This window comes from Vulpes vulpes, chromosome 1 (genome assembly GCF_048418805.1).
Source record: "Vulpes vulpes isolate BD-2025 chromosome 1, VulVul3, whole genome shotgun sequence".
Classification (NCBI taxonomy): domain Eukaryota; kingdom Metazoa; phylum Chordata; class Mammalia; order Carnivora; family Canidae; genus Vulpes; species Vulpes vulpes.
In genome coordinates, this window is record NC_132780.1 from 19474414 (window position 1) to 19497714 (window position 23301).

The 23301-nt window shown below is 46.3% G+C and overlaps 1 protein-coding gene across 3 annotated transcripts in view; it reads right to left on the minus strand.

Moving 5' to 3' along the window:
• The window catches only part of NLRP12 (NLR family pyrin domain containing 12), a 30674-nt gene extending 19240 nt beyond the window's left edge, over positions 1 to 11434 (minus strand). For all 3 annotated transcript variants that reach the window (XM_072758458.1, XM_025985301.2, XM_072758456.1), the window contains exons 1-3: positions 10970 to 11434; positions 6805 to 6885; positions 2383 to 4084 (exon numbers count right to left, since the gene is read on the minus strand). In XM_072758458.1, coding sequence (XP_072614559.1) covers positions 2383 to 4084; positions 6805 to 6885; positions 10970 to 11345 — 2159 coding nt within the window. In that variant the 5' untranslated portion in view covers positions 11346 to 11434. The remainder of the gene's footprint in view (positions 1 to 2382; positions 4085 to 6804; positions 6886 to 10969) is intronic.
• Positions 11435 to 23301: the final 11867 nt, after the last annotated feature.

Sequence of the window (23301 nt, forward strand, 5' to 3'; positions counted from 1 at the left end):
TTACTTTATTTATTTTTAAAATTTATTATTATTATTTTAAAAAATATTTTATTTATTTATTCATGAGAGACACATAGAGAGAGGCAGAGACAGAGAGTTTCTCCAAAGCCGTGGGCCTGCTGGTGATGAGCTTTTATTTATTTTTCTTAAAAGATTTATTTATTTATTTATTTATGGGGGGGGAGGGAGGGAGGTGGGGGAGGAGCAGAATGAGAGAGAGATAAGCAGACTCCTCACAGAGTGGGGAGCCCAACATGAGGTTCAATCCCAGGACCTTGAGATGATGACCTGAGCCGAAATCAAGAGTCAGATGCTTAACCAACTAAGCTACCCAGGTGCCTCTAATTTCAGAGATACTTTATTTTAAAGACTTTATTTATTTATTCATGAGAGACACAGAGGGGGAGAGAGAGAGAGAGAGAGAGAGAGAGAGAGAACTGAAGCAGGCTCCATGCAGGGAGCCCAATGTGGGACTCAATCCTGGGACTCCAGGATCATACCCTGGGCCAAAGGCAGGCTCTAACACTCCGAGCTTCCAGGGATCCCTAATGTCAGAGATACTTTAATATAGCTCTGTTAATGGCATTATATGCTAATTCAAAATTCAGCCTGATATGTCCTTAGGTGGCCTGTCAATTCTTTACAGGCTGATTGTTTTTTAATCAAAATGTTTGAGTGCTTCCTGCTCTGGTACGGGCTCCAAGGACATGTGAAAATTCAATAAAATGTGCCTGCTTTTCTCCTGTGAATCTATCATGTCAGTTTGTTTGTTTGTTTATCATAGGCCAATTTAAAATTTTTTTAAAGATTTTATTTATTTATGAGACACACAGAGAGAGGCAGAGACACAGGCAGAGGGAGAAGCAGGTTCCCTGCAGGCAGCCTGATGCGGGACTTGATCCCAGGACCCCAGGATCACGTTCTGAGCTGAAGGCAGACGCTCAACCACTAAGCCACCCAGACGCCCCTGTCAATTTAATTCTTAGGCTGAGCCAGAGACCCAAAGAGAGAAGAGAATTTTCTCCCACTACAGCTCTAAGACAGACCTGCACAAACACACCTCAGCCCATTAGTTTCCCCCATATTTCTGCCTTCTCACAACTAACCTCCTTAGAAACTCAGTGTCCCTTTCTTTTGTCTTGCCGATGCTCTAAAAAAAATACTGTTCTTCTGTTAGAATGCTATAAAAGCCCAGGTTCTAACCATCCCTTTGAGTTACTCATCTCTGGGTATTCCCAGGTACACGTGCAGATGAATTAATAAACTCCTTTTTTAAAATGCCCAATGTGGGGCTTGAATGCATGACCCTGAGATCAAAAAGTTGCATGCTCTACCGACTGAACCAACCAGGTACCTCAGAACTAAGAAAGATCTAATAACATCTTTGTTTTTCTCTGTTAATCTGTCTCTTTTCAGTTTATTTTTTATTTTTTTAAATTTTTAAAGGATTTTATTTATTTATTCATGAGAGAGAGAGAGAGAGAGAGAGAGAGAGAGAGAGAGAGGCAGAGACACAGGCAGAGGGAGAAGCAGGCTCCATGCAGGGAGCCCGACATGGGACTCAATCCCCAGTCTCCAGGATCAGGCCCTGGGCCGAAGGCAGACCCTCAACCGCTGAGCCACCCCCTTTTCAGTTTAATATACAGGCCTCCATACAAGATCTAAAAAGGTAGAAAGAAAAAGGACGATTTTCTTCTCCTGGATGTTACTTACATTCAAATTTTTGCATCTAAGATGACTTCTTGGGGAACCCAAACCAACACAAAATCTTAGCCAAAAAGCCAAAAGAGTCACTTCCTCAGAGATTCCTTCCTCTATCTCCTCTTGATACCACCCAACCCTCCATATCACTGTCTCTTACTGCACCCTGTTTTATTTTCATTGTAATAGTTCTCTCCTCCTGAAATTACCTAAATGAGCCTTTTTTTCCCCTTCTGGTTTGCTTGTTTATTTATTTACTGTTCCTTGTCTCTCTTCCCATTAGGATGTCTGTGCTGGCAGGTGCCTGGTCACACTATGCACTCCAGAAAAGCACCCTTGATAATATTTGTTGGCTGGATACAATTTCCTTGACCATAGCCCCAGTTTAGTCCAAATGAGTACTGTTTAAATGCAGGACACTAACCTGGACAATGTTGACATTTGGGGGCCAGACCATCATCTATTGTGGGAGGCCATCCTGGGCACTGTGGGGTATCTTACAGAATCCCTGGCCTAACCCTCCAAAAACCATAGTGCCCCCCATCTCCTCATTATGAAAACTCAACATATCTCTAGATATTGCCAATATCTCCTGGGGGTGGGGGCAAAATCAACCCTAGTTGAGAATATGAACATGGTGGAGAGCAGAAACTTGGAGAGTGAGCCCCGTTGAGTACTTACATCTGTGTCGGTAGCATCTGGGGCCCTGAAGCCCATCTCCCCCCATCGTCTTCATCTGGGCTGTAGGCAGCCCCATGCAAGTGCAGCACCAGGGCACTCCTACAGTTCTTCACACAAAAGGAGGAAATCATGTGCTCCATCTTGGTGGCAATGTTGCTGACCACGACCACTTGGAAGGGGCTCAGGGCCTGTTGGATGAAATCCTCCTCCTGGATCTCATACAGACAGCTGAAGAGCTCCAAGGAGCCCTGCTGCAGAGTGGAACCCTCGCTCTGAGCTTTCCTTTGGATCCACTCCAGCAGCTCCACCTTGACGTGAGGTGAGACCTTCCAGCAAAGACTCTTCTCCAGGTAGCTCCTTGTCTCCTCATTCAGAAGTCCAAACAGGAAACGGACAGTGAGTGCCAAGAAGCTCCTTTCTGAAAACTCGTACTCAGCTAACAGCCGTGTCACATTGTGCTCTGGGCTGGACCTGCTCTCCTCAAGATCCAGGATATAGTACATGGCAGCAAAGAATTCCTGGAAGCTCAAGTGGATGAAGCTGTAGAACTTTTCACAGTTGATATCCTTCTGGAAGATGTTCATGTTGAGGAAGGAAGAGACATCTGCCCCATCTAGGCCATGCTTCCGGAGGTCCTGCTCCTCAAATAGGATTTTCTGATTCCAGAGGCCATCTGCCGCCAAAGAGCACAGCCCTCTCTGGTTGGGTGGGGACTGGAGGATTGGGCTCCCTGGCTTGGGCTGCATCAGACTCAAGAGGTAGAGCATGTACACTGCTGTGGTGGTCCTGGATGTCTGTCTTAGAAGCCCCCCATCCTCCAACTGCTGCTTGAGGCAGGTACAAACCACCCAGCACACCATGGGGACAAAGCATAGAGTGAAGAGGGGCTCATTGTCCCTGATGAAATTGAAAACTTGACCGGCCTGCTCTGCATTGTGGAAATACTTATAGAAGTACTCCTTCCTTTCTGCCTCAGAGAAGCCCAGGATCTCCACATGCCTGGGGTGCTCCAGCAAGCGGTGGAGTTTCTCCAAAGCCGTGGGCCTGATGGTGATGAGCACAGACAGCTCAGGCAGCAGCTTCTTCCGAATCAGGCTGCTGAGAAGAAGCTCTGTGGGCCGTTTCTCCTCCCAGCAGAGGCACCAGGGGCCCTGAGGGTCGTGGAAAGAGGGTTTTAGCTCATGGAAGCCATCAATGATGAAGAGGAGGCGCTCAGGGACTCGGACAAGCTCCTGGAGGGGTACGCTGGGCTCAGGCCAGCAGCTGGAGATGAGATCCTGGGCGCTCTGCTCCGCAGTGCTCTGGTTCATCTTCCTGCAGTTGATGTAGAAGAGGTAATCAAACCTGTCCTGGAAGAGCCTCCCGTCGGCCCAGTCCAGCATCACCTTGTGGGCCAGCATGGACTTGCCCATCCCGGCTGCTCCCTGCAGGACCACGGTGCGCGGCGGCTCGGGGCGCTCCTCGTCGGGCTCGAAGAGGGTCTCCATCTGGATGAAGCTGGCCTGGTGTCCCACGGTTCTCGCCTGCCCCCAGCCTGTGTCCAGAAGCTTCTGCTGGGCCCACATGGGATTTGAGTGTTCCTTCACCAGGAGGAGGCGGGTGTACCTGTGGCTGAGGTTGACGCATTCTCCTAGGCGTGCGTTGCGGTCTTCCATCAGCCGGAACTTCCTGCGAACATAGTCCCTGTACGTTTCCCGGGGATCTAACGGAGAGGAATGAGGGGTCCGTGGGAGACTCGTCAGCAATCGTGCACGGATTCATGAGTTAAAGCAAACCTCAGTCTAGTGTCTGTTTGTTCTGCAATATCCTTGGGACAGTTTTCTGGATGGAGCCTGGGAACCTTGGTATTTCTCTATAAAGATCTTCCCTTTTCTTGAGAAGCAGAGGTACTAACATGAGGACTGTCCTGAGGCACTATTCTTGCTACTCAAACGGGGGCCCACGCCCAGGAGCTGCTGGAAGACCACAAGGGCACCTAGAGGAAGGTGTCAGTCTCTGCCACTGGTTCACTTGGGTCCTCCCGGTGAAGAGACACTGAAATCCCATGTGGGCTCACAAGGAGCTGGTGGGAAATGCAAAAGTGAGCCCCACTCCCCACCTACTGAATCAGAAACCACATTTCTACCAAGACTGCTTTATGATTTGCATGCACATTTAAGTGTGAGAAGGCAGGGCACCTGGGTGGCTCAGTGGTTGAGCATCTGCCTTTGGCTTGGGTTTGTGATTCCAGAGTCCCCGGATCGAGTCCTGCATAGGACTCCACATAGGGATCCTGCTTCTCCCTCTGCCTATGTCTGTACCTCTCTCTGTGTCTCTCATGAATAAATTAAATCTTAAAAAAAAAAAAAAAGTTTGAGAAAGCAGTTTAGAGAACTTACTCGTTCTATACGTCCTGTGCTTAAAGTCTTAGGGAAATCTACTTGGTATAGAAGTGAATGCATAATCTAGAACAGCAGTGCTCACCAAGGTGATTGTGTTTACACACACGTCCCCCAGGGCATTTCTGGTAAGGTCTGGAGATATTTTTGGCTGTAACAAATAGGGGTGAGGGGCAGGCTACTACCATCTAGTGGGTGGAGGCCAGGGATGCTATTCAACATCCTACAGTGCCCAGGACACCCCACAATAAAGAATGATCCAGCCCAAATTGCCAATGGTGCCCAGGTGGAGGAACCCTGGTCCAGACAAAAATGTATCCTTTTGTATTTGGATGTCACCAGAGGCCTGTAATATCTGGCCAAAGGGGGACACCTGGGTGGTTCATCAGCTGAGCATCTGCCTTCGTCTCAGGACATGATCCTGAAGTTCCAGGATCAAGTCCCACATCAGGTTGCCTGCAGGGAAACTGCTTCTCCCTCTGTATATATCCCTGCCTCTCTCTGTGTGTCTCTCATGAATAAATAAATAAAATCTTTAAAAAAAAAAATCTGGCCAAAGGAAGGTTAAAAAAGAGATCTAAATTTGAGCTCAGCACTCTCTCGAAAGGAATGCATGTACCCTTTTATTTTTAATTATAGTAAAATATATGTAATGTTAAACTTAGCATTTTTACCATTTTTAAGTGTTTGATGGATTTGGTGACATCATGTGCATTCACAAAGCTATGTAATCATCACCACTATCCATTTCCAGAACTTTCCTCATCCTCAACAGAAACTGTATGCCTACTAAGCACTAACTCCTTATTCCTTCCCCTACCCAGCCCCTGGCAGCCACTGTTCCACTTTCTGTCTCACGTCTACTTTTGGTACTTCATGTAAGAGGAATCACACCATATCTGTCTTTTTATGTTGGCGCATTTGACTTAGCATCATGTTTTCAAAGTATGCCCATGCTGTAGCAAGTATCAGAATTTCATTCCTTTTTGAGTCTGAATAATATTCCATTGTGTGTATATATATATGTATATACATGTATACATACATATATATATATACACACCATATTCTGTTTATCCATTCATTGGTTGATAAAATTATTTTATTAGCTCCCTTAATGTGTATTGATAAATACTAATTCTAGGTTCAAAAATATGTCAGTTGTACTTCTCTTTTGTCAACTGTGATTCTATTTCATGTAGAAAGCATTTTTCAGTTGAACAAAGATAATTGGGACAGTAATATTCGGATTTTGTGAAAGTCTTAGTCTTTCCTGTAGAGAAAGTGTTCTTATTTTGAGACACAGGGAATATTTGGAAACTAGAAAAGCTTAACATAATGATGAGAATAAAGATGGAGTTACCATATATTGACCATGTGCTATGCCCAGTGCATTAAGATGCCTTGAAAGGTGTCCAGAATTATTTGTATTATAGTTAACAGTGGTGCCGTCTTTCCAGCAGCCCACAGTCATTTCTTCTTTGCCAACAATCCTGATTCTATTAAGGTAATGGGTGCTGATCCCTTGATTCCAGTGAATGCTGTCCTTTCATAAGCCCCAGAGGATGAAGAACAGTTCGGCTAAACCATTCGTGAGCAATCTCATTCCTTGTTGCCAGCGGCTGGTCTGGGAATATGCCCCAGTCCTGACCAATGAGGTACACAGAGATGACCACTGGGAAGGAGTAAGCTTATTGAAAGGATTTTATTCCTGAATAAAATGATTCTCTCTTGAGGAAGAAAGCCTTTTTGTCTCTCTTTTCTCCCCTGCTTGGAAGTCACTTGCATGGTTCAGTTGCCATCGTGCAACCATGAGGTGACAAGTCTTAGGACAAATGAAACAGCAAGAAGTTGGGGCTTTGACAGTGTTGTTAATCTGTTACATAAACTCTGCAACCACCCAGGTCAAGATCTCTTGTTATAGGCAAACATTAAATAAATATCTTTTTTTTTTTTTTTTTTTTTTTTTGCTTGATCTACTCTGTTGAATAGTCTGGTGTGTGTAGCCTTGTGCAGTCTGCAAGATACATGGCTCATGGCTCACCTCTTCTTAGAGCTCCAGGAAAGACTTCCAGAGAACATGCTGACTGGCTCCCCAGTGAGGATGGGTCACCAGGTGGAGTATCTGGAAGAGACATTTTAAGAGATCAGCTAGCATATACCTGGCTAGCTCTCAATAATAATAGCTACTTTGCACACCTGAAATGAATATAACTTATATGTCAATTAAAAACATATTAGTTACTATTACATCAAACTGTCTACATGATAACTGTCTGCCCACCCATACCCCGAATGATTGGCGGTCACCTCACATGCAGCACTGCTGAAAACACTTGTTCATCATAACCCACTCTCCTTCCTGGGTACACATCATGGTGATTGGCACCTCTGTCCATCCAACAAATCCCCTCAGGCAGGAAGTTGTGAGTTAGCTTGAATTCCCTCCCTCCAGTCCTTGGTCAGGTCTCATCCACCCACCTCTCCAAGCATCACTGGCACCAGTGTTATCCAGGCAAATTTTGCTTGCACTGGAAACACAGCAATAAACAAGGTCTCTGCTCCGTGGACCTTACATACTTTTGGCATGGGGAGTTGAATTTCTAAAAATAATAAACACTTTGTATAACTTCAGATAATGATGAAAGTTGTGTCTAAAATAAACAAGTGCACATGACAGAGCGGTTGAAAGTAGTATTTTAGTTTGGGTGACCAGGAAAGGCTTTTCTGTGGATGCATTGTAAGGTCAAAAATCCCAAGTGCTTCCTGGACATCTTTGAGCTTCACAGGACCCTAAAGTGCAAGCCTACCTGTGAGTTCCAGCGCTCTGGCAGGTATGCCCCCACCTGGTGGGACAGGCTCCCCACTTGGCTAGTCTTCCTAGCAGAAGTAGACCACAACCATAACAGAGGGGGCACCTGGCTGGCTCAGTTGGTGGAGCACGGGACTCCTGATCTCAGGGTGATAAGTTCAAGCCCCACGTGGGGCATAGAGTTGTTGGTTTTCGTTTTGTTTTCTTTCTTTCTTTCTTTCTTTTTTTTTCCATGAAGAAAAAGCCCCCAAACCTGCAGATAACAAGTGTTGGTGGGGGTTGTGGGAAAATTGGAATCCTTGTGCTTCCATAGTGGGAATGTAAAATGGTGCAGCCACTATGGAAAACACTGCTCCTTAAAATATTATTATTATTATTATTATTATTTTTTTTTTATGATAGTCACACAAAGAGAGAGAGAGAGGCAGAGACACAGGCAGAGGGAGAAGCAGGCTCCATGCACCGGGAGCCCAAAGTGGGATTTGATCCCGGGTCTCCAGGGTCGCGCCCTGGGCCAAAGGCAAGCGCTAAACCGCTGCGCCACCCAGGGATCCCTCCTTAAAATATTAAAATAGAATTACTGGGGCAGCCCCGGTGGCTCAGTGGTTTGGTGCCGCCTTCAGCCCAGGGTGTGATCCTGGAGACCCAGGATCGAGTCCCACATCAGGCTCCCTGCATGGAGCCTGCTTCTCCCTCTGCCTGTGTCTCTGCCTCTCTCTCTCTCTGGTCTCTCATGCATAAATAAATAAAATCTTAAAAAAATAATAAAATAGAATTACTAGTGGATCCAGCAATTTCATTTCCAAGTATATATTCAGAATAATTGAAAGCAGAACTTGAAGAGATAGTTGTACATCTGTGTTAACAACAGCATTATTTACAATAACGAAAAGGTAGAAGCAACTCAGATGCTCATCAAGAGATGAATGAATTGAGGCATCTGGTGGCTCAGTTGGTTGAATGTCTGCCTTTGGCACAGGTCATGATCCCAGGGTCCTGGGATCGAGTCCCATGTGGGGGTCCCTATTAGGTGGAGTTGCTTCTCCCTCTCCCTCTGACCCTCCCCCCATATTTGTGCTCTCTCTGTTTCTCTCAAATAAATAAAATCTTTATTTTATTTTTTTTTTTATGATAGTCACACACAGAGAGAGAGAGAGAGAGAGAGGCAGAGACACAGGCAGAGGGAGAAGCAGGCTCCATGCACCGGGAACCCGATGTGGGACTCGATCCCGGGTCTCCAGGATCGCGCCCTGGGCCAAAGGTAGGTGCCAAACCGCTGCGCCACCCAGGGAGCTCTAAAATCTTTAAAAAAGAGAGAGATAGGGCACCTGAGTGGTTCAGTGGTTGAGAGGCTACCTCAGCTCAAGTCATGATCCTGGGGTCCTGGGATTGAGTCGTGCATCGGGCTCGACTGCAGGGAACCTGCTTCTCCCTCTGCCTATGTCTCTGCCTCTCTCTGTGTGTCTAATAAATAAATAAGTAAATACATCTTTAAAAAAGAGAGATGAACGAATTAAAATGTAATATATATATATATTAGTGTATGTATTCCACATGATGGAATATTATTCAGCCTTAAAGAGGAAGAAAACACTGACATATGCTATAACGTGGATGAATACTGAAAACATCATGCGATGTGAAATAAGCCAGTCACAAAAAGATACTCTATGATTCTACTTCTTTTTTAAAAATTTTTTTAAAGATTTTATTTATTTATTCACGATAGACATAGAGAACGAGAGAAAGAGGCAGAGACACAGGTAGAGGGAGAAGCAGGCTCCACCCAGGGACCCCCTATGATTCTACTTCTATGACATATTTAGAATAATTCAGTTCATTTATAATTTTGTTATGTGTATTTTGCCACAATTTAAAAAAAGTAATCAGTGAATATTACAGCTGACAAAAGACTTCAGAGATGTTCCAACTTAGTGTTTTCTGAAGTATGCCATGAGCGCCATCCACATCCCGTCCAAATGCAGATTCCTGGTGCCCCAAACCTGCTGAATCAGAATCTCTACCACGGGGTTTTGGATTCTACTTTTATAGCAAGGTGTCTGGATGATTCCCAGCACATTAACACGCAAGAACCACTGTGCTGGTCCAATCCCTTTGTCTTACTGATGAGACAACAGAGGCCCGGAGAGGTACACTGATTCTCCAGCATCACACAGCTGAAAAAAAGCTGTGCTTCAGCCCATGGGGGTTTTGATGAACTGAAAGGACACAGTCTGGTGAAGGATGCTCACCAAAGTTATCAGTTAAAATGCTGGGGAAAGGTTTAGGAGCAATGTGAGAAGGGTGGGGACTTAATACTTATTAAGGATATTATTTGAATTTCCTACAAGAAGTATTTAGAACTTCTATAAGTAAAACAATGATATGAGATCATAAATGAACATACTTATCCTTTTGTCTTTATTGCTGATAGCACTTTGATTTATTTTATTTATTCATTCATGAGAGACACAGAAAAAGAGGCAGAGACACAGGCAGAGGAAGGAGAAGCAGGCTCCATGCAAGGAGCCTGATGCAGGACTCGATCCCGGAAATCCAGGATCACACCCTGAGCCAAAGGCAAATGCTCAACTGCTGAGCCACCCAGGCATGCCGCACTTTGATTCTCTTATGTGCTCTTGAATAAAGATGTGAGGCAGTCTCATACTCCCACAGTCGGATGCTTCTCCAGTGCTATCTGAGGATGGAGAGAGGAGAGAGGGAGCCACCTGGAACCCGGCCTAAGGAGGCCTCTTGTCATCACACCTCACCAGGACAAGAGATTATGCCGCTAAATTTCTATGATTACAAGCAAGTCTACATCACATTGGTAATTTCAAATCAGCTCTTCCTGGAGTATTTAGACCTTGGAAATTAGCAAATGCTACAAACCAGGGTCTTTCAGGTAGATGCTCAACCACTGAGCCACCCAGGCGTCCTGAGCCTCTGAGTTGTCTTACCTCTAGAACAGGTGTGATCATTACCCTGTGGGTCGCACAGCACTTAGGACGCAGAGCGCGGCCTTCTGCACAGCGGACGCCGCGTGAGAGGAGGGGTCGGTGTTAGCAGCATCGTGATTCTCTCACGGCACAGAAGACACAGTAGGAGAGATCAGGGCGAGCAGGAGAGATCAGGGCGCAGCAGAAGGCAGCCAGGGTGGTTGAGGGCGAGGGCCAGGCCCAGTGCGGGAGGACAGCGCCAGCGCCCGACCAAGTGCCCCCAGGGTTTGGGTGGAAGCGGCAGTTCTGGGGGCAAGGACGGCAGCGAGGGCGCCGGGGCCGAAGGCAGAGCGCGGCCAGGGCAGCAGCTAGCACCGGGGTCGGGGTTCGGGGTTCGGGGTTCGGGGTTCTGCGCGTGGTGGTGGCCCCCGCAGGGCCGGGCCCGGCGGCCTCCTTACCCCTCACCGGCTCCTCTCTCCGGCCCTTCTCCCACAGGTCCCGCCGGTTGATGCGCTGGAAGAGGCCCAGCGCCAGCGGCCAGGCCGCGTCGGGCCCGCAGTGTGCCACCAGCAGCTGCGCCGTGTCCAGGGGCCCCGCCGCCTCCAGCCGCCCCCAGGGGATCCGGCCCGCCTCCGCCTCCGCCTCGGCGCCCAGGAACAGCTTGAACTTCTTCAGCTCCACCGCCTCCAGCTCTTCCAGGTAGGCCGAGAGGCGACAGAGGCCGCTGCTGGGCGGGGCGCGGGGCATGGGGGCGCCGTGCACCCCGCAGGGCGGAAGCGGAGCCCCGGGTGTGTCCGCGGTGCCAGCGCCCCGGCCCCGGCCCCGGCCCCGCATGCCCACCGCGGGCTCCGCGCGAGGCTGCAGGAGCCGGACCGGAAAGCCCTGGTGGCGAAACAGAGCTTCCTCACCCTCGGGCGACGCCTGCCCAGCCCCGCAACGCGCCAGTGGGTGTTCCCCTTCCAAGAAGAGGAAGTTGGTCACATTAGGAAATCCCAGGAGCCATTCCACCATGAGAAAGACTTTCACTTCTGCTCCCTCTTCCCGGCTCCCTGGCCAAGAGGACACTCCCTCCTTCATCTTTCCTGCTGTTTCCCTTGCCTCTCCCCTGCCCCTGGTCCCTTGGAGTATTATCCAACTAGCTACTGGCCCCTCCTCGTGGGAGGATGAGACCTCCTCTCTGTTGGCATGGGACTTGGATAGGGCACCTGCTCTGAAACCTGAGCAAGCAACCCTGAGCAAGCAACCCTGCAATGTGGGCAAATGTGAGCCAACCTCTCTTCCAGGTAGAAGCATTAAGAACCTTACTTGCAGGGGCCTGATGTTTTCTCTTTTCGTGGGCACAGAAAGGGACTGCGGGGTAAACAGGATAATGGTCCCCCAAAGACGTCTGTGTCCCAATGCCCCAATCTCTGAAATGTTACGTTAAGTAGCAAGGGAGACTTTGCAGGTGTGATTAAATGTAAGGCTCTTGAGACGGGGTCCTGGATTATCCACATCCAGGGGATGGGATAATCCACATCCAAGGGGTGGGCTCAGTGTCATCATGATGACCAGGGTCAGAAGCAAGAGAGATGGAAGCAGAGGAAGGAGGGATATGATGACTGGCTGGAAAAGGTAAGGAAATGGATTCTCACCTGGAGCCTCTCAAGGAACAGCCTGCTGACGCCCTGACTTTAGCCCCTTTTTGGACTTCTGACCTCCAAAACTGTAAAATACTCAAAGTGTGTAGTGGTGTTAGTTATAGCAGCATAAGAAACTGATACAGGGGGATCCCTGGGTGGCTCAGCGGTTTAGCACCTGCCTTCCACCCAGGATGTGATCCTGGAGTCCTGGGATCAAGTCCCACATCAGGCTCCCTGCATGGAGCCTGCTTCTCCCTCTGCCTGTGTCTCTGCCTCTCTCTCCCTCTCTCTGTGTCTCTCATGAATGAATAAATAAGATCTTGAAAAAAAAAAAGAAGAAGAAGAAGAAAAGAAATTGATACAGACTTTTTCCTGCCTGGGACCAGGAATGAGAATATAGATGTAACCAGGGCTAACAGGCTCAATATGGTAACAGAACTGCTGTAAGTCAGGAAGATAGAGGGCTCATTTCTCACTGTGGCATACGTAAGCCCAAACTGCCTGGCATAGGGATTTAATGATTTGGGGAGGGCAGTCAAAGCAGTATTACTTCACTTAGGATGCCTTGAGCTAAATCCAGGAAGCCTGATTTCAGTACCTTAAACAATAAGGAGAAACAAACCACAGCTATAAGAAATAATATGGATAAATCCTATAGGCATAATGTTTTGTGGGTTTTTTTTTTTAAGATTTTATTTATTTATTTATTTATTTATTTATTTATTTATTTATTTATGAGAGAGATACAGAGCAAAAGCAGGGGGAGTGGCAGGCAGGGAGAAGCAGACTCCCTGTTGAGGACTCCATCCCAGGACTCTGGGACCATGACCTGAGGCAAAGGCACATGCTCAATCGACTGAGCCACCCAGACGCCCCATATGGGTATCATATTAGGCAAGAGAAGCCAAATATTAAAAAGTGTGTTCTATATAATTACATTTCAATGAAATTCAATAACAGATAAAACCAATGAACAGTGTCAGTTGCCCTGGGGAGGCAATCCAGTTCAGCCCAAATAGTTCCGATCACCATTTTCTTCCCAACAACTAGAACAGTGCCTGAAATGTACCCCCCCATTATATCTGATTAGCTATATAATGAATGAATCACACATACATCTAACATTTTATATGACCCAAGATGGAGATGTTACCTAAGAGAGGGCATAGTATTTGGAGAAGAAAAATATGGATTTTGTTAAACTACTTGGAATGAAAATAAGACCTTAAAGCTATGTCCAGCCTATGAGCAGTGCTGGCTAAATAATTTTTTTTTTTTAAGATTTTATTTTTACTTATTCATGAGAGACACAGAGAGAGGTGAGGTAGAGACATAGGCAGAGGGAGAAGCAGGCTCCCTGTGAGGAGCCCAATGGGGAACTTGATCCCAGGACTCTGGATCACACCCTGAGTCAAAGATAGACATTCAACCCCTGAGCCACCCAGGTGCCCCAGGCTAGATCACTTTGCCTGAGAAAAGGAATGCAGAAAAAAGTGGGGATGGGTGGGTGAAGAACGTGGGGAAGGAATTCTATGAAATGGTAATACCTTCCTCACTTTTATTTATTTAAAGATTTATTTATTTATTCAGAGAGAGCGAAGAGAGAGGCAGAGACACAGGCAGAGGGAGAAGCAGACTCCATGCAGGAAGCCTGATGTGGGACTCGATCCTGGGTCTTCAGGATCACACCCCGGGCTGCAGGCGGTGCTAAACCGCTGCGCCACCAGGGCTGCCCCCTTCCTCACTTTTAAATGAAAAGTGTAGAATGCTTGATTGCAGGGGTTGTGGAAATTATTTAAAATAATTTTTAAATTATTATTATTGGTCTAGATTGATTAGGAGGATAAAATATTTGACACCAAGCAGGAGACAGGGCATTGGGAATGTTATTCCACCAGGAGTCATAAAAATCAGTGGCTCCCATAGGGAGCAGGGAGTCGGTGAGTGTTTCTGTGCATGCCAGCAACATGAAGAAGGGGCATGGCAGAGTCCCTGCTGACTTTCCAGGGACAGCGGTGCAACGTGGAGATCCCCCAGGTGTCTCTCTTCCCCCACCCCCTGTACCCCACCATCTCACTAGCAGTGTGACCCTGGAAGAGTCACTTTACCTTCACTCCAAACCTCTGAAGGCTCACCAAGAAATAGGACGCAGGACAAGGCCTTACATAACTTATGTAAAATGGGAATCTCAGAGGTGAGGTATTGGGCTCTGATCCTCAAATGTGACCTACTTCGATTTTCCTACTTTCACTACCTACTGTGGCCTCTGCAAGTCTACCAGTCCAACTGTGTTGCTACTAGAAGCAGGGATGGGACAGATATGCTCAAAGGAGAGGGGAGACATCGTGAGAGCCAGTAATGCTTTCTGGACTCACAAAATAGCTGCACTCACAATACACAAAGAATATAGCTTTTGAGGTTGTTTAAGGAGTGGGATTGAGATTAGTGACCATTGGTGGGTACAATCTCAAAATCATAAGCCCAGTGCTTCTTTTTTTTTTTTTTTCTTAAGATTTTTATTTATTTATTCATGAGAGACACACACAAACAGAGAGAGGCAGAGACATAGGCAGAGGGAGAAGCAGGCTCCCTATGGGGAGCCCGATGAGGGACTCCATCCCAGGGCTCCAGGATCACCCCCTGAGCCAAAAGCAGACACTCAACCACTGAGCCACCCAGGCAACCAAACCCAGTGTTTCTCAAACTCTAATTGTACATGAATCACCTAGGGATTTTTTTTAAAGATTATTTATTTATTTATTTATTTATTATTTATTTATTTATTTTTTATTTGAGAGAGACAAGGAGAGAGGGAGCATAAGCAGGGGGGAGGGGTAGAGGGAGAAGAAGACTGAGCACGGACTCTGATGCAGGACTCAATCCCAGGACTCTGAGATCATGACCTGAGCAGAAGGCAGAGGTGTCACCGATAGCCACCCAGCCACCCCCACCTGGGGATCTTATTAAAATAAGGATTCTGATTTAGCGGGTTTGAGACTTTGCATTTCTTTCTTCCTTTCTTTCTTTTTCTTTTTTTTTAGAGCAAGAGAGAGAGCATGAGTGTGCATGGTGGAGGGGGGAGGAGCAGAGGGAGAAGGAGGGAGGGAAAATCTCAAGCAAACTCCACTCTACCCTCAGCACAGAGCCATACGTGGGGCTCAATCTCATGACCCTGAGATCATGACTTGAGCCAAAATCAAGGTTGGATGCTTAACCAACTGAGCCATCCAGGCGCCCCCTGGATTCTGCATTTCTAACAAACTCCCAGTTGATGTCAGCATTACTGGACCAAGTCCACATTGGCAAGGAGCCAGACTTCTTTTTTTTTTTTTAATTTTTTTAAAATTTATTTATGATAGTCACAGAGAGAGAGAGAGGCAGAGACACAGGCGGAGGGAGAAGCAGGCTCCATGCACCGGGAGCCTGATGTGGGATTCGATCCCGGGTCTCCAGGATCGCGCCCTGGGCCAAAGGCAGGCGCCAAACCGCTGCGCCACCCAGGGATCCCCAGGAGCCAGACTTCTGTAAAGATTAAACCTCTGTAAAAATCTCTTCAGCAGGTCTTGGTGTAGAACAAATGTGAGGAAATAAATAAAAAGCATTTATATAAATGAAAAAAAATTATGGGTTAACTTTGGATCTTTCAAAGCCATGGAGTTGAGAGGTTTTTTTAATTTAATTTTTATTTTTTTTATTATTATTTTTTATTTTTTATTTTTTATTTTTTGAGTTGAGAGTTTTAGACACCAAAGATGCTCAACCACTGAGCCACCCAGGCACCCCTGAACTATTTTAAAATGTACAATTCAGGGATCCCTGGGTGGCGCAGTGGTTTGGCGCCTGCCTTTGGCCCAGGGCGCGATCCTGGAGACCCGGGATCGAATCCCACATCGGGCTCCCGGTGCATGGAGCCTGCTTCTCCCTCTGCCTGTGTCTCTGCCTCTCTCTCTCTCTCTGTGACTATCATAAATAAAAAATTAAAAAAAAAAAAAAAGGATTGTCAAAAAAATAAATAAATAAAAATAAAATGTACAATTCAGACATTAAATATATTGGCAATGTTGTGCAGCCATCACCACTAACTATTTCTAGAACTTTTTTCATCCCCAAAGGAAACCCCAGATCCTTAAGCAAGTCACTTCTCCTGTCTCCTTCTCCCAGCCCCTGGCAACCACCAATCTACTTTCTCTCTCTATGAATTTGTCTCTTCTGGCTATTTTATATAAATGAAATCATGTAATATATGACCTTCTTCTACATTGGGCTTATTTCACATTGTATAATATTTCAAGGTTCATCCATGTGGAGCACATATCAGTACCTGGTTCCTTTTTATGGCAAAGTAATATTTCATCGTAAGGCACAGAGTAGTTTTGAACAGGGGAGGGATGGAGTCAGATCCACATTAAGGAAAATTCTTCAGGGCTCTTGTGGAGGCTAAGCCAAAGGAGGAAGCTTGAAGTCTAGGAGAATAAGTAGGTTGATTGGGATCAGGGGCCTGGTTGGGGGCAGTGGGTGTGTTTGAGGGATGCGGGGGTAAGTGGCAATGTTCTAAGGCAGTGGAGAGGGAAGAGATGTTGCTAATCTGGAATCTTTATGGGTTAGATTTGAGCTTCCCTGAATGACTCACCATCTGACACCTCCCTCCCCACCACTGTCGCAGGAGGGAAAAGATTTCTAAGAATGCAGATGGGAAGGCAGAGGAAAGCTGGATCTGTAACTATTTCGTGTATCCCCTTTCAAAAAAGCCCTGTTTTCTCATGGGAAGGAGGAGAATGGGCAATTTCTGGGGACAGTACTATTTCTACACAGGAATGAATCCACTCCTCCCTGCCCTCCACCTGCCCCTGACTTCAAGGGCTTCAGAGTTTGAAGGTAGGAAAAGACAATTTTTTATGATAGTCAATTCAGGAAACACTGAAAATGCTTCCTGAGACTTCTTTCTTACCAAGAAAATGTTATTTTTCTGATCACGAAAATGCCTTGTCTTTCTTGTAAGACACTCCAGTGTGTTAGAAAGTGGAAAGAGACATAAAGAAGGAACATAAAGATGTTGAGAAATTTTTGCTGTTGTAATGAATGACTGGCACCAGGATTTATGTTAAGGAGAATCTTCTTCTTCTTTTCTTCTTCTTCTTCTTCTTCTTCTTCTTCTTATTATTATTATTATTATTATATTTTTTTTTTTTAAAGAAAGAGAGTGAGAATGAATTGGGGGACAGGAGGTGAGGGGCCGAGGAAGAGAGACAGAATCTTAAGGAGGCTCCACACTCAGTGCAGAGTCCCACTCCGGGCTCCATCTCACAAGCCTGAGATCATGACCTGAGGCAAAATCAAGAGTCCTATGCTCAACCCATTGAGCCACCCAGGTGCCCAAAGGAGAATTTTGATGAGCAGTTTGGAAGAGAAAGATAAGCATTAAGAGTTAAAAGGAGTGAGGTGCCCAGCTGGCTCAGTTGGAAGACCATGTGACTCGATCTTGGGTGCATGAGTTTGAGCCCCACGTTGGGCGTGGAGCTTATTTAAAAACACACATGACCACACAAAAACTTACACAAGTGTCCATAGCTACATTATGAATAATAGCTCCCCAATGGAAACAATTCAAAGGTCCATCAATGGATGAACAGATGAACAAACTGTGGCATATCCATAAGATGGGATATGATTCAATCATAAAAATGAACAATGTTCTGATGCGTGCTACAATGTGGATGAACTTAAAACGTGATGCTGAGTGGCAGAAGCCAGAAGCCAGAAGCAGAAGGCTATGTATGGTATGATTCCTCTTACGTGAAATGCCCAGAATAGACAGATCTTTGGAGATACAAAATAGATTAGTGTTTGTGGGGGGGAGGAGAGGGATGGGGAGTGACTGGTAATTGGTTTGGGGTGTCTCTTTGGGAGATGGAAATGTTCTGGAATTAGACAGTGGTATATATATATATATATATATATATATATATATATATATATACCATCACCCCTCCCCCTCCAAATCAACATTGAATTGTGTACTTTAAAAGGGTGAATATATTAAAAAAAATAAAAAATAAAAGGGTGAATATAAAAATAAATAAATAAATAAATAAATAAATAGGTGAATATAGGGATGCTTGGGTGGCTCAGCAGCTGAGCCTCTGCCTTTGGCTCAGGGCGTGATCCTGGAGTGCTGGGACTGAGTCCCACTTCAGGCTCCCTGCATGGAGCCTGCTTCTCCCTCTGCCTATGTCTCTGCCTCTCTCTCTCTGTTTCTCTCATGAATAAATAAATAAAATTCAAATAAATAAATAAATAAATAAATAAATAAATAAATAAATGGGTGAATATAGGGGCACCTGGGTGGCTCAGTGGTTGTGCATCTGTCTTTGTCTCAGGTCGTGATCCCAGGGTCCTGAGATCAAGTCCTGCATTGGGCTCCCCGCAGGGAGCCTCCTTCTCCCTCTGCCTGTGTCTCTGCCTCTCTCTGTGTGTCTCTCATGAATAAATAAATAAAATCTTAAAAATAAAAACAAGAACATCACCCACTATCCAAATAGGGCTGCTTTTAAATACGACCAAAATAATGTCTTTCATGATTTGTTTGATTGGGGGCAACATAAATTTTGATGATTTATACAACTTAGTTTTGGTATTTACCTGTCAATTCCACTGTGACTTAAGTAAGTAGATTTTATTTTTCCTGTATAACAAAGCTGAAGCTGCTTAGCTGCCCACTGGTATTCTCAGGGGCCCCAGCTCTCTCTGCATCCTGCATTCTACTCCCTCCCTGGCATCAACTTTCATTGTCATGCTTAACACCTTATCCTAAGGGGGCTGCCACAGCTTCCAGGGTCCCAATCACAATCCGGGGCAGACATCAGTGGGGAAAAGGGTGCTATTTTATCAGGAAGAGTAAATGCCAGCTCAGAAGACAGCCCACTTTGATTTACATTTTACCGGCCAGAACCGGCCACCTGGCACCTGGTAGAGAATTCAACAGGTCAAAGAATTTTTTTTTTTTTAAAGATCTTATTTTATTTACTCATGAGAGAGAGAGAGAGAGAGAGAGAGCCCGCCATGGGACGTGGGACTCGATTCCGGATCTCCAGGATCACACCCTGGGCTGCAGGCGGCGCTAAACCACCCGGCTGCCCAGGTCAAAGAACTCTTGTTTTGCTCTCCTACTTCAGTCCATTTGCTCCTACCATGCTTCCAGACTCAAGACTGACCCAGTCCCTAGTTCCTGAATCTAATATCAAGGTGGTCACGATGACAAACTCTAAAATTCTTGTGATGAAATTTCAAGCCTGAGATGGTGTGATGGAGTGGAAAGACCATGGTCCTGGACTGGCTGTAAATTTCGGCTCTGCCTTTGTGATAGGTCTGGGACCTGGGGCAAACCACTCCCTTCTGCAAGTTTCAGTTTCCTCCCTGAAAAATGAGTGTAACAACATCACCTCTTCCAGAATATGGTTGTGAGGATCTAATGAACTATGTCACATGTCCTCTGTAAGTGCCAGGTGTTCGTTTTGCTGTGACTGATTCTTAGCAGGGACCAGCAGACAGTGGGTGAGGCTGGTCATGGGCTTAGATGTGACACAGACTCACCCTCTCCAGCATGAGAGCAGAGTGCTGTCAGCCCATGGCTTACCACCATATTCCCAGCACCCGGCACACAAGGGACGCTCTCAATGCTTGAATGAACGAATTATATAAATAGATGAAAGTGTGAATGAATGGATGAATAAATGAATGTGTGCCAGGCGAAGAGTGCATTGCCACATTATCTCATGGGATCTGCACTACAGCCCTTATCAGGGACTATTGTTGAACTACTTGTACGTAGGAGAAAATAAATCTGTAGAGATGACTTGATCAATATAGTAAAAGGCAGATCCAAGTCTAAACCCGTTCAAAGCTGATGTTATCATCCCCCTCTTGATTCTCAGCTGAAGGTGAAGATCATGATCACCCAGGGGATTTTATTTTATTCTATTAGAGAGAGAGAGAGAACGAGCTAGGGGAGGGGCAGAGGGAGAAGGAGAAAGAGAATCTCAAGCTGACTCCCTGCTTAGCAGGAAGCCTGATGTGGGGCTTGATCCCAGGATCCTGAGATTGTGACCTTATTTTAGCTAAAATCAAGAATCTGAAAAAAAAAAAAAAAAAAAAGAATCTGACAGTCAATGGGCTGAGCCCCCATGTGCCCCCACAGGGAAATTTTTAAAAATTATATATAATATATATGTATAGATGTATAGATGTGTGTATACACATATAAAAAGTTTTCAAATATACATATACAGTGTATATATTTTCCATGTGAAATTATTATTATTTTTAATTTTTATTTATTTATGATAGTCACACAGAGAGAGAGAGAGAGGCAGAAACATAGGCAGAGGGAGAAGCAGGCTCCATGCATCGGGAGCCTGACATGGGATTCGATCCCGGGGCTCCAAGACCACGCCCTGGGCCAAAGGCAGGCGCCAAACCGCTGCGCCACCCAGGGATCCCCCCATGTGAAATTATAATTATACATAAATCATAATCTATAAAGATATGAACATAATATGTACATTAAATTGACCTCTTCTTATGCTCCCGAATCAGCATCTTTGTTGGGGGGGGGTATGGGGGTATGATGTGAGGCCATCAAATACATGTTTTTAAAAAACTCTCCAAGTAATTCTAAGAAACATATAGTTATGTTAATACCGTAAAGGCACAGAGAAATTATACTTTTTTCTAGCAACAGAATTCCTATCTCCCTGTTCTAGAAGAGACCTGTTTCTGTCGAGAGAACATTTTGGAAAGTCACTTAGGTGTAAGACCTGTTAGCTGCACAGATTTTTTTCAGTGTGAGGTGTGCATGTTTGCAGACAGAGCTAAATCATCCAGGATAAAAAGGAATTTTAGAAGCCAGGCAGGGAAAGCCAGAGGGTAAAGAAATAGATGTCAGGTGCCTGGAGGGAACTTTTGGTGGATTTATGGAGATGACTAATGGGGATTTTAATTGCTTTGCTCTATGGTGGGTGAGGAAAGTGCTCTCTGCCTCCACTCCCATCATCAGTATGATCTATGTTACTCCCTACCATAAGCTGGATTTACTTTTGCAAGAGATGTGACAAAACACTGAGTCCTTGGTGGCACCAGATGATGCAGGGGCTGCCCTGTGGGAGCCCACAGAGGGAGTTAACATTCACACTTGTTGTCACATAGAGAGGACATCGGGTGTCACTCACCACAGTTGTCACCACAGCCAGCATCACCAGCATACAGACAACTGGCTGTAAGATGGAAATCATCTTTCCAGCCTGCAGATAGGGAAACCAGACCCCAGAGAGTGTGCATATTTGGCAGAGCCAGACAGTGAGAGGACTCAGAAAATGAGACAAACTCAGATCTATGTGACTCCGGGGGCCCTTGGGTAGAGCATCTGCTTTCACCCTGTGATGATCTCAGGGTCCTAGGATGGAGTCCCACATGGGGCTCCCTCTTTAGGAGAGAGCCTGCTTCTCCATCTCCTTCTGACCCTCTTCCCTGCTTGTGACCTCTCCCTCTCTGTCTCTCTCTGTCAAATAAATAAATAAAACCTTAAAAAAAAAAAAAAAAAGATCTGTTTGGTTCCAAGTTCCAGCGTTTGAGGCCTTATCTGCTGGAAGGACACTTACTGACCTCCCAGGCAACTCCTGGGGGGTACACTGGGACCCAAAGCAGGGAAGTCACCTGCAGACCATCACTTAGCACCCCAAAGCTGTCAAGTTCACCAGTTGCTCCTCCCACTGCCCAGGGCCCTGCTGCCGTAGTCTTGCATTCACAATCACACCGTCATGGAGGCCTGCGCACAGGGGTTGTGAAACTTCCTGCATAGCTGTGTCCTCACTGTCGCTGATGCAAACCCTGGAGGAAGTGCCCAGCCCCACTGGTCCCTCCCCACCGGGCTCCTGGACAGCCTTCTGGAGCCTCGCCCACCAGGATCCCACGGAGTCTGGCCTGACCAACCAGGAAGAGCAGGCCACTTGCTGCTGATATTAATTAATTATTTTTTTAAAAAAGACTTTACTTATTCATCATAGACATAGAGAGGGGCAGAGACATAGGCAGAGGGAGAAGCAGGCTCCTTGCCGGGAGCCCAACATGGGACTCCATCTTAGGTCTCCAGGACCATGCCCTGGGCCAAAGGCAGGCTCTAAACCACGGAGCCACCCAGGGATCCCCTGCTGCTGACATTAAAACAAAGTAGTGCAGGCAGCCCCGGTGGCTCAGTGGTTTAGCGCCACCCTCAGGCCAGGGCCTGATCCTGGAGACCCGGAATCGAGTCCCATGTCGGGCTCCCTGCATGGAGCCTGCTTCTCCCTCTGCCTGTGTCTCTGCCTCTCTCTCTCTCTCTTTCTCTCTCCCCCTGTGTCCCTCATAAATAAATAAAATCTTAAAAAAAAAAAAAAAACCCCAAAACTCAGTAGTGGTGCGAGGCACTCAAAGGCGATCTGTTATGTTCCTAAAACCTCAAACCAGGTGATGTCTCTCTACTACAAGAATGCAGGAGGATGGGTCACAGAAGTTAGCATGGTATGGGATCCTATACCATCCCCACCCGGCTAGTCTACAACCACCAGGAGCTGACCTGTAGGCTAAGTCAGCTTTGCTCCAGGAGAACTAGGATGAGGTCTGAGCTGGGATCAAGCTCTGGGAGTGGAGCATGGATCCTTCCCACCTCCTCTCCCAGAGTTCCAGAATCCCCAAACCACTCTGGTCTCGGGAACACTCTCTCCGTTCTGGAGTGGACGTGTGTTTACTACGTGCCGCAATACTGTCCCTTTCTTTATCTGGACTTCCGCATTCCAGCCTCTGCTCTGGGAATCTTCTTTTAGAGCCGAGTGAGTAGGGAAAAGCTTGCCAAGCTGATGTAACGTAGCATCCCAGAATCCACGACAGGCCTGTCTTCTCCCACAGAAGTACGTGCTGGGTACCAGGCCAGCAGGTGGCCCCATTCCAGACTCCTCCAGGACCAGGCTGGTGGATGCCTCCACACCGCTCAGCAGATTGCTTCCACGCCTCGGCCTAGGGAGGCTGCCACTGCTGTCACCAGACCCCAGGCAGCAGGAGGATGGAAGGAAGAATATGGAGAGCAAACAATCTTCTCAGGGAAACCACAGGCCAGACATTACACAGATGCCTTCAACCCT